The 12,461-nt window shown below is 33.5% G+C and overlaps 1 protein-coding gene across 1 annotated transcript; it reads right to left on the bottom strand.

The window, feature by feature from the left end:
* Nucleotides 1–1,291: 1,291 nt before the first annotated feature.
* On the bottom strand, nt 1,292–9,020 carry LOC6619477 (slo-interacting protein 1). Its single transcript, XM_002043656.2, has 6 exons — nt 8,907–9,020; nt 8,309–8,794; nt 7,237–7,545; nt 3,898–4,885; nt 2,414–2,568; nt 1,292–1,884 (listed from the first exon to the last, which is right to left on the bottom strand). The coding sequence occupies exons 1-6, from the start codon at nt 8,946–8,948 to the stop codon at nt 1,564–1,566; spliced, it is 2,301 nt and encodes a 766-aa protein (XP_002043692.1). The 5' UTR covers nt 8,949–9,020; the 3' UTR covers nt 1,292–1,563.
* Nucleotides 9,021–12,461: the final 3,441 nt, after the last annotated feature.

Genomic DNA, 12,461 nt, shown 5'->3' with positions numbered 1-12,461 from the left:
CCATTGACACTGAACCACTTAGAGCTCTGATAAATGCAATAGCTTACTTCTTGTACTTAAAAGTTATTGTTCTTATATGTGCAGACTTTCATATCTAAATTTTTAGTTATAGAGTTTGCAGAATTGATATTGCAGTTGCAGTGCAACATTAGGCTTGGTTCTCCAGGTATCAAACAATATGTATTAAGGAACCTCCTATATTTAAAACAGAAGTTTTTTAGGTAATAAAAAAAGAAATAATAACACCCTTATTTAAAAACAATGATTTAGATTATGGGAAATTGTAAACACATATTTTTTCACTTTAAAACAAATCATACGCCAAAAATCAACAAATAATGCCTCTGGAGTCAACAAAATAGGTTAATAGAACGCGCGTTGAACGAAAACCTGTTTTGCGAATCATGGACTCTTTAGAAGTTAGGCAGAATCCTATAGTCAAGTTCCCAGACTATCAAATACCCGTAACTCACGTAGGGGAAGTGAGAACAAGAAATTTTAACATTTTTCTGGCATATCGATACAAATTGGGAAACACAATAAAACCAAATAAATAGGTTTCAAAAGCTTGGGCGTGGCAGTTTTGGGCAATTTCTTGGTATACGAATAAAAATTGTCAAGGCCAATAATAACACAAACAAAAAATCAAAACTTTTTACAATGCTTTGGGCGGTTGAGGACAATAGTCTGCGAAAGTTTCTAGCTGATCGATAAAAAACTTGGCGGTTTGTGGGCGTTAGAGTGGGCGTGTAAAAAACTTGCCCTACGTATTTGTTCCGACACATTTTAGATTCGATAGTTCAAAAGAATATACATATATACTCTATGAGGTCGGAAACGCTTCCTTCTACCAGTTACATCTAGTATACTCTTTTACTCTACGGGTATTAAAATGAGTTTCAATTCCAAATACTCAAGACTATTGTGGATAAGGCACTAAAATGTTAAAAATAGGTAATTGGCCTGGGAAATAAATTTAGTTCAGAAGCGGCAATTTTGATACTTTTAGGGACTACAATTTTTGGCATTTAAAATCAAAACAAGAGATCGCTATAGTGGAGTTCCACGATAGATAAGATAATTTTTTTTGTCACGATTTCTTTATTTTAGATAAACAATATCTTAAGAATTACTTGCATTATGTTATAGCTAACTGAAGGTATTTCATTAATTACATGTGTAATATGCCGTAAATAATTGTGGCGGCATCAACGAGGACTATACGCATTGTGGGGTTTATTTAAACAAATAACTAGTATAGGAACAATTTACAACAAAAACCCGATACAAATTAGTTTTTGAATTTTATAACGACCCCCAAAACGTTTTATTTCAATTTGGTCACATCACAAAATACCAAGCCTACATAGTTAGATTTTAAAATTTTAAAATGGAATTGTGACAAATCTTGCTTATGCACTTCGATAATCTCTTTAAATTTTGGTGACGTCCAAACAATTAAATCAAATACAATTTTTCGACAGTGAATCTAATTTGTGTTTTTAAGACTGTTGTTAAAGCTATGTAATTTTTAAATGTTCCAAAAGGAAAATGTTACTGTGGCTATTGTTGCTGAGGTTGCGTCTGATGATGTCTCTTCTCTCGAGCTCGTTCGATATGCCGCTTACGTTCTTCTTTTGTCCAATAACGACCTATTTTTACTTCAGATATTGTATCCTCCTCCGTCGTGGTATCTTCGTTGCAGCGCATATTTTTCCGAAATGCAACTTGGGGTCGATTACGAACTGGCCGTTTTACTATGTACCGCGTTCCATCTGGTCGTCTTTTAACCTTCCATACCATGGGTATGTCCTCAGCACTTTCACCGTTAAGAAAAGTTTCATTTTTTTGTATACTTGTTGAAATATGACATCTGTTTGCAACCTTCACAAAAAGAATTATTACATATCTTTATAGAATATTGACAAAAATATATATTCAATGGAATGCCTATTTTATAAGATACACTTAATAGATTTGCTGGCCTACTTAAATTGACCTTTGAATTTGATTGAAAATGTACAATGTTTTTAGAAGTGTACATTATTTTGATGCAACATTTTTCAACCTTAAAATATCTTTTCATGTTATCTTTTAATGGAATGATCTCAGAAAAAAAGTAGTATAAAACAGTAAATAAAGAGGTAAAAATATAAATTTTCCTGACTTGTCTAGACCTTACAGGTTTTAAATTTAAACCCCAAAGAAAATAAAGAAAATAATTCAGTAAATAAACTTGTAAGAAAATTGTATATTTTCAATGAATGATACTTAATTTATTAAGATAGATTGTGTAATATTCAAATGAAATATTATATTTAACCCTGAACTTTTAAAATCATCGTCATCCATGCGTTTCAATCCCCTACTAATACCATCTTACCATATGCACATACATTAAACGTGTACTTACCTCTTGACTACTAACAAAGTGGTAACTACTCAAATTTGGGGCGTTAAACTGTGGACAATGGCTATAGGAATCATCAGTTTGTTTAACTCTTAGTATTTCAATGTCGCTTTTAAGTGGATGGATTTCATTTTCGGACCCAACGTTGGTATACCGCTCTGAAGTGGAAAATATTAATGGAAATTAAATCAATTTCACGATAGATTGTTTTCAGTTTGTAAATCTTGTAATTAGACGTAATGTTCAGGAAAATATTGCACAAGTTTGAAAATCTTAATTGTTTTAGAAATTTTTTATAAGGGCAAAAATGATAAATCGTTTTATACCCGTTACTCGTGAAGTAAAAGCGTAGATTCGTAGTAACAAGTAACAAGTAGAAGGAAGCGTTTCAACCATATAAAGTATATACATATATTCTTCATCAGTGTCAATAGGCAAGTCGTTCTGGACATGTCCGTCCGTATGAAGGTCGAGATCTCAGGAAGCTGGAAGGTTGAGATACGGCATACAGAGTCTAGAGACATATTCGCAACGCAAATTTGTTGCCATGTTTGTTGCCAAAAACTGCATCGTCCACAATTTTGCAAAATGCTTTGATATTTTTCATAGTTTTATAAGTCGTGTAAATTTCTATCGATTTGCCAAAAATATTTAATGTAATGGTTCACTTTCCGTGAGAGCATCGTACTCATATTGCAGATGAACTTCTTTTTGGCTTAAAGATTGATTGAAGCTTTTTCTATAATCCAAGTTTGCATTCGGTCGAAGCTTTATTTTTCTAAACGACTTGGTAGATTGCTCAATGATATTTTTCGCCAATAAAGATATTTTAACATTTTAATCAGATGAGCATTTGTCAGATTGCATAGCGGATTCATGGGATAGTTCTTCGAAAGACTGGACGTGAGTTCACAAAACCTTGTCCAGTTTGTCCACTACATTTGTATAGTCATCTGGCAGAAATGTATTAGCATACTCAAAATGTATTCGTCATCATCGTCGTCCTATAAAAATTTGTTCCCAAGTATGGCAACTAGTTAACATTTACACCTTTGAACTTTATATTTTGATTAATAAAACTGGTTTCTATCGATTCTCAATGTAGGCACTTACTTTCGATACAACATTCAGTCTTTTTCTTGAATCCAATCGCAAACATATTTACCATTAACATATTGACTTTTCCAATTCAAATATTAGCCTTTAGTTTCAACTTTCTAGCTTTTATAGCTCCCGACCTCTCAACGTTCGTAAGGACAGAGGGACATGACCAGATAGACTCGTCTAGTAATCAAGAATATATACTTTACAGGGTTTGAAATTTTCTTCAACCGTTTACTAGCTTTTTAACGAGCCTAGTACCATTTAAGTCAAAAGTTTAAAAGTAAAAGGCGAAGAGTTTTCAAACACGCCTGATATGTCAGACGCTACCTACTATTTGCAACTAAAATATAATTGTTATTTTTTCCTTAACTTGAAGTGCATACCGCTGACATATGCTGTTGGCAGATTGGAAGAGCATAGACCGATACGGCCAGACTTGCCGAATGGTAATAGCAACATACTGCTTACACCTGGGGAATCCAAATGATCATTGGGGCTATCAATAACTGTACTATCTAGCTTGCGACCAGTGGCGATGCCTTCATCAGGATTTGTAGTATTTTGATGGGGGGAGGCGCTATTATTAGAGCCACCAGTGTTGTAGGCACTTGAGGAGTTATCGACCTCTTCGCCAGGAGCCGCGGCGTTCCCTGTAACAACATTATTTTGTCCATAAGAGCTGTATGCCACTCCACTACTGCTGGATGCGCTTGTGTTGGTTAAGGTGCTTCGCAAGGTAAAAACACGACTACACGCAGGTTGCTGTACTAATTTCAACGGCGGGGGTCGACCAACTAGAGTTTGTCTAGGTTTCTGGTATGTGGCTTGTGGCTTCAAGCCCAACCACTGGGCGACTCTTTGAGTTTGTTGTTGCATTGTTGTTTCTAATGATTCGGCAGGTTTCGATGCTATTGGAGATGCACAACAACCTATTGACGTCTTGTTTGAACGTTGGTACGGTGAACAATACACTGGTTCACTTTCAGAATCTTCTGGAATGGTCTCGTAAATGTGCTCGCTTTCATCGTACTCATATTGCAGATGAACTTCTTCTTGGCTTAAAGGTTGATTGATTTTTGTTCTATAGTTCAAGCTTGCATTCGGTCGAAGCTTTATTTTACTACACGACTTGGTAGATTGCTCAATGATATTTTTCGCCAATGATGATATTTTAACATTTGAATCAGATGAGTTCTTTTCTGGTATATGATAGCATTTGTCAGATTGCATAGCGGATTCATGGGATAGTTCTTCCAAAGACTGGACGTGAGTTAACAAAACCTTGTCCAGTTTATCCACTACATTTGTATAGTCATCTGGCAGAAATGTATTAGCATACTCAAAATGTATATCTTCGTCATCATCGTCTTCCTATAAAAATTTGTTCCAAAATATTGCAACTTTGATTAATAAAAGTGGTTTTTATCGGTTCTCAATGGGTCACACAACTGTAGACTGTTATTTTGGATAGATACAGCTGTGTTCAAAAAAATAGCAGTGCTTGGGACCTGCGAGTTTAAGTTAAAAAATTCCTATGATTTACAATTTTAATGGTCAAATTTTTTTTATAATATCGTTAAGTATTTAATTTCAAACAATTTAGCAAATGTTTCACTTTTATTTCTTTAATAGTTTCGAAAATATAGATTAAAACAACATAATAGGCAGAAATTCTGGTGTTCACTAAAATAGCAGTGCTATGAAAAAAAGTAAAAAAAAATCAAATTGACTTAGAACGAACTAAGTTTTTCTTTTTAATGTGTTAATTAGGGCCTAATACTTGGTTGGATAGCCTTTGTTAGCCAGCACAGCCTTACACCCACGCGACATGGAGTCCACCAGGTCCTGGCAACGTTTGGGGGGTATTTTTGACCATGCATCCTGCACAACTTGCCAAATCTGAGCCTTAGACGTCGGGGATTTCTTCGACACATATTGTTTAATGTCCCCCCACAGGTTTTCAATCGGGTTTAAATCGGAAGATGATGCTGGCCACAGCATTACATCTATTCTATTTTGGGTGAACCTATTCTTAGCCGATTTGCTTCTGCGTTTCGTATTATTATCCTGTTGGAATGTCTATTTTAAGGGAATATTATATTCAGAATATGACATTAAGACATCACTAAGAATATTTGCATATGCGTTTTGGTCTCTAATACCATAAATCATATGGTATGGACTCATACCATTGTAAAAAAACAAGCCCATACCAGGATTTTAGGTCCACCATGATTGAAAGTCATCAGTGGGTGTTTTGGGTGGTACTCCGTGTTTGGAGGTCATCAGATATTTTGCAGTGAACCAGTTCCACCAAATAGCACTATTTTTGACCCATCAATCGAAAGGATATTACGCCATTTGGAGACTGGCCAGATTAGGTAGGTTTTAGGGAAGCTTAACCTTGCCTTAATATGCCTAGGGCTAAGTAGGAGATCCTTTCATGGACTCCTCGCACTTAAATTTTGATTCAGTAGTCATCCCTGAATAGTAACGTCGCTTATTCCCAAGTTCAGCTCAAACTTTATGTCCCCAAAGGATGCAAAAGGATAGACTTTGCTGTAACGAACTATGCGCCGATCCTCTATATCTGTGGATTTACGTATGGTACCACGGTTTTCGGGCTTCCATTCATATTTAATGGCATTGGATACCATTTTGGCAGAGCATTCAAGGGTTTTTTGAATGTCCTTATATGTTTTTCCTTCCTTTCTAAGCTTAAAAATTAACATTCTTTTCTCCTGGGAGCAGTGGCGCCCTCTACCCACTAAAATAAAATTTTTTAAATTTTTTTTAATTTATTGCCCTTTAAAATATACGAATTAACTTAACCAAACTCACTTTTTAGAAAATATTGATCATTTCGAGACTTTACAATGGACAAAACCAGAGACTGCTATTCTTATGAACAGCCTAAAAGTGGTGAATTTGCTCAAGAATGTAAATAAAAAAAGGATAACATGAAAAACTGACGGGATTTTCTTTTTTTCTATATCTATATATTCCATTTTACAAAAATAAGTGGAAAAAAAGTGGATTCCAAAAAGGGACATGGAGAAACACATTTGTGTTTCTTAGTTTCCATCGCACTGCTATTTTTTTGAACACAGCTGTAAATATTATTTTTCTGCAATTCCTCACTCGTCCATTTGTCTTTTTCATGAATACAATCGAAAATATATTTACAATTAAAAATATTGACATTTCCAGTTCAAATATTATATATATCGTTATTAACTTTATAGTCCAACTCCCATTTCTTCTAGATGGAATGTGGGTAAATAATATTAACCTGGTTAAGCACCTATTTTATTAAACTATTCTGAGGATTCATTAAAGGAAATCGTTAGTAAACGTATGCGAATAAGGTAAGGGCGTCGCCAGGCCATCAGCCAAAGTGGGCAGATAGTAGAATTCATCTTCCCACACTGGAAACTCTTAGTTTCACCTATGCATATCGATAGAATTAGAGGCAGATTGACTAAGAGAATAAGAACAGTACATAGTGTAAATAAACAACGGGAAGTTACGTGATAGGCAGCAAATTATAAAATTTCTTGAACATTCGTTTCAGGTCCAATGGCAGCTGACGCCCCCCGTGTGCATTTTCTAGCGTAATAAACTCTACAGTGGTATAACCCCTTACTATAGTTATGAACTAAGTGTTTAAGAATTATTTTTGAATTTTTTTTTTTTTTGTATTCTTAGAAATTTTAACTTACAGGGTATATAATTCGACTAACTAGTAGCGTTACTGATGTACTACTCCCTGCTATTTGAGTTTCTAACTCCTCCTGGTTTTTAACATCCAAGCCGTTAATACGAAGAATCTGATCCCCCTGTCGAAGGCGCCCATCACGATAGGCTATGCTTTCCGGTTGTACACCACTGATGAACACATCCTCACTTTGTTCTAAGACGTTACGTAGTTTATCGGTGTCGGTACTTGATTGCTGAAGTCCAGAGGAGGTAACAATGAGCCCGATTTGATTGCTGCTTGAATGTTCAACACCTTTAACAAGCGTTACTTCCTGTTGAATATAAAACAATACTATTAATTTGAATCCCAACACACTTATCTGACAGCTTTAGGATCTGTTATAAATAAACCGGTTACAATAATATTTATGTAGACGGCGAATACTCTCGAAATAAACTACTGGAGTACAAAAGGTGACTACCTTACATCTCACAAAAATATATATTTATTTTATTTGATATTTTTGATCATTGATCATTTAAAGTCTACAGATGGCTTTTGTTGGTACTTGGTCTTCCCTCAATAAGTATAACAAAACTGCAACATACATACGTATGTACATATTTTACATATTTAAAATTTTTGCACTTCGCAAACGCTACACAAATGCTCATAAAATCGCAAGACTTTAATTGTCTGCTGCTGATAAGCAATGAGCAGGGCATAAAGAAAACACAAAGTGGTATTTTGTTCTGCACACAGTCTCTGTCAAGAGAGGTGGCAAGCGATTCTTTTCTTACTCATTACACTTAGTTCTTCTTTTCGTTCGTTCTTCTTTTTTGGACAATAAAGCAATGCAATTAGCTCCCTTGTCGTTGATTCGTAGGTCATGCCATTGCTAAAATAATAAAATGCTTGGGTAAAAACTACTGGTACTAGTACTGTTTTTTACTGTTCCATTCTATCCGGTTTAGAATAGGCCTTCGCACATACCCTCAGTGCACTTCGACACTACTTGTACTGCCATCTAGATTTCGTAGGACAGACTAGAACAACAATTTTGTGGTACTGCTGTAGTAATGTATGGTAAATACCTCAATGTCGATTTCCGGTTCCAGGCATTGTTCGAACAAGTGGTGTTCATGCTCTATGAAGTTGTCGGTAATTGTTTTACCCAAATCGTTATCCTTTAGAACGTCCATGCGAACGACAGATTGGGTTTGAGTTTCCTTCGATGCGGCTTGTAGACTGCCCAAACGATCCTCATGACTTCTAGCCCGCAGAGTTAAAACCACAGGAGTTTTCGTATCGATTTCTTTCAACGATGTTGAAGAAGGGAAACTTATTTCTTGAGAGGCACTGGCAGCTGTGATCGTCGCTTCTGCTGACTTGTCAGTTAAGACAGAAAGTTCTTCGGGTTTGTCCACTTTTGATATTTTGGCATTGGAGCCTTGTTTTAATTCTAAATCTAATGCATTGTGTTTCTGTCTTCGTATTTCTACAACAAGGGTTTCTTTAGCTTGAAGGAACTTTTGAACCGCTTCATACCTCGACAAATGACTAATATCGTAACCGTTTATCTGAAACAGAATAAGTGCATTTTGTAACGCTGAAAACCGATTTCACACGAATGGAACTATTTATGGTAAAAACAAGAACTCGGTTCATAGTCCTACTTTATATCAAACTTACTTTTAACACAACATATTCATACTCCACGTCGGCAATACTCATAGTGATGCCTTAAAATTCAAAACTCATATTTATTTTCATTTAATTGTATACATATTTTTTCTAAAGTGTGGCCAAATCTTTAGTTTTCAATTAGGGCATTTACGTTTTCTTTTTGATAAGAATGGCAATCGATTATCTTAAGTAATCGTTGAAAAACCCGCAACAGAATGGAAACCGTTATCGGATTGAGAAATCATTACAATTGAAATGATCCGCTTATAGACGGATATTTACAGACTGTGAAAATTTCCAATGCATATTGTTGCATATTAAGTTGGAGTTGACTGTAATAAAATTGATTATATGATAGGCAATGGCTTAAAAAGGGTTGCTATAACGTAGTATTAAAAAAGTTAAAGTTTTTGTAGTTTCGTATATATTTTGTGCTGAGTATATGAAATGGAAATGTGTGAACACAATATAATAATTTATTTCCGATACTTTTATCTTGATCTATCGATGTATGCGTATTTCTTCAAGATATATACATATACAATTATAAAGAGCTAAAATAGCCGGATCAATTCTTATTTAAGGTTGTATGATGGTTAAAGCGGGAAATCGCATGTAATTATTATCATTTAAATAGTAAATTTAAACTTCAGTAAAAAGATCGTAAATAATGTGCAGACAGTGTCAAGAGCCAGCCGTCCGTCCGTTTCTCAGTACATCTTCCTAAAAGCCCTTCTGTTGCCGATATTATACATACACATGTATAAGTCAGAAAGATAGTGACAAAGAATCTTCGTTTTTGTTATAAAGTGTTTTTTCTCGGTTTTGAACCGTTTTCGACAATACGCCTTGGCTTAAATTTAATAAACAGTATGAAAACTATTTTCTAGTTAACGGAAAAGTCAATTTGTTGCTGTTTATGATTGCATATCAAAATCGTCTTTTTTTTTTTGGTTTATTTCCTATTTTATTAAATTCGTTGAAAAAAATGTAACAGGATCAGAATCACCAGCCGAGTAGATACGTCCGTCTGCCCCAGTGAATGTTTTGATGTCGGGAAGCACTCCTCTGGCTGCCAAAAATTAGTAAGGCTGGGCTAGTTTGATTCTAAGGTTCTATATTTATTTTTTATTATATTTGCTTTCGGTATATTGTGCTGTAGCAAGTTTAAAAAGAATGCTTGAAATTACATTACTTTCTGTTTTATCTGATATAAATCGCATAGTATTTTACTCATGTAGTTTCCAAATTATTAAATTTTTAATAAGCCCTTTTACTTTACGAGTGAAGTGTATAAGAGAAATATGAATATTTATTCAAGAATTCAGCTAAATAGATTTATTCCATTTCATGATGGTATTTAAGGTTTCGCCAAAGACACTAGAATAACAAGAAGCGTAACGCCAAAGACACTAGAATAACAAGATGCGTAACGGCCATACAAATTTTTGGCACGCGATTTTTTGGCTGTGGCTCTAGAGGTGGCTCCAGGCTCTCTTAAATTTTTGTTCGAGAGAGAAAGAGCGGAGAGCGCTACAGCAAACAGCTCTTTTCTACGCATACAGTGATAGCATACAACTGTATGTGTGCACACGTATGCTCATGTATTGTAAATTTGACAAAATATGCCCTTCACCTTAGAAGTTCGTTGACTTTAAATCTATATTATTTTTATCAATTGGCACCATGCGAAAAATTCTTGTTTTGCATGGCCTTAACGTTATTATTATTTAAATGAAGCTTAGAAATAGTAATAGACGAATCTATGTACATCACAAAATAAATTTCGAAAATGACTTTATATTAGAATATTTGTCATTAGGGTATTCAGCTTGCGGCGTGAGAAAAATTAATAAGGCAATGGTTGTTGACTGCTTGTGTCCGCACTTCGTGCCTGACGATATGACTTTTGCAACGAACTATTTTCATATTTTTATTTATTTTATTAATTTTTATTTTCTACTACGTATTATTATTTTGTATGAAATATTATTATGAAATATTATTATTTTTATTATTTATTAATAAAATTATTATTTTTATTATTTATTAATAAAATTATTATTTTTATTATTTATTAATAAAATTATTATTTTTATTATTTATTAATAAAATTATTATTTTTATTATTTATTAATAAAATTATTATTTTTATTATTTATTAATAAAATTATTATTTTTATTATTTATTAATAAAATTATTATTTTTTTATGAAATTAAAAAATAATTATTATTTTTATGAAATATTTATTTCTCAATGTTATGTCTTCTTTTTGGAAAATTTATGTTTCAAATTACAGTAGTTATAATAATTTTTATATAAAAATTATATATTATATATTATATAATTTTTTAATTATAAATATTTCAAGTCGACTCGAAGGCCTAATTAATATAGAACCCCATTACAATTCTAATGGCCTCCCCGTGGTGTTCCCTGGGTACCGAATATTACATATATTACAAATAATTAATTAATATAACATAATATAAATAAAATAAGAATAAAATATAAATATGTAAACGGTAGCTAATTCGAGCGGCGATTTTAACAAGCGAATATAAAAAACTTAAAAATTATAATAGTCAGGGAATTTTTATTTTATTTCATCATATTGCTACGAAATTGGCCACAACTCCAAATATGTAAATTCGTTTCTTCGATCAGAATTGATTTCGGCCCGAGAATCGTCTTCTAGCACAACACGCACACATGTACGCGTTCTCGTCTCTTGTTTTTACTCACACAAGCAAGCAAATTCTATTTTTAGATTTCTTATGCTCTCAGCGTGAGCGAGCGGAAAGAGAGCAAATTTGGCCTTCACCAAAAAAGTGGCTGCATAGTGCCAAACGAATGTATGGCCGTTATGCATCTTGTTATTCTAGTGTCTTTGGTAACGCCATCCAAATTTTTGGCACACTATTTTTTGGACGTCGCTCTAGAGGTGGCTCAAGGCTCTCTCGAATTTTTGTTCGAAAGAGAAAGAGCGGAGAGCGCTACAGCAAAGAGTTTTTTCAACGCATACAGTGATAGCAGACAACTGTATGTGTTCATACGTATGCTCATGCATTGTAAATTTGGCAAAATATGTTCTTCACCTTAGAAGTTCTTATACTATATTATTTATATCTATATTATTTTTGATCAATTGGCACCATGCGAAAAATTCTTGTTTTACATTGCCTTAACGTTATTATTATTTAAATAAAGCTTAGAAATAGTAATAACCGAATCTATGTACATAATATACGAAAATAAATTTCACAAATGACTTTATATTAGAATATTTGTCATAAGAGTATTCAGCTTGCGATGTGAATTAATAAGGCCATGATTGTTGAATGCTTGTGTCCGCACTTCGTGGCTCAAGATATGACTTTTGCAACAAACTGTTTTCATGTTTTTTTTTTTTTAATTTTTATTACTTAAATTTTTCATTCTTTGGAAAACTAAAGGCACATTCTAATCTTTTGTTTTAATATTTGTAAAATACGCATTAAATTTTTTGAAATATTTTTAAAAATAAAAAACAAATGTGTTTAAAAAAATTTATTGTTAA

Source organism: Drosophila sechellia, chromosome 4 (assembly GCF_004382195.2).
Source record: "Drosophila sechellia strain sech25 chromosome 4, ASM438219v1, whole genome shotgun sequence".
Taxonomy (NCBI): domain Eukaryota; kingdom Metazoa; phylum Arthropoda; class Insecta; order Diptera; family Drosophilidae; genus Drosophila; species Drosophila sechellia.
The sequence above is the reverse complement of the archived record's forward strand: the minus strand, read 5'-3'. Positions and strand labels throughout refer to the sequence as shown.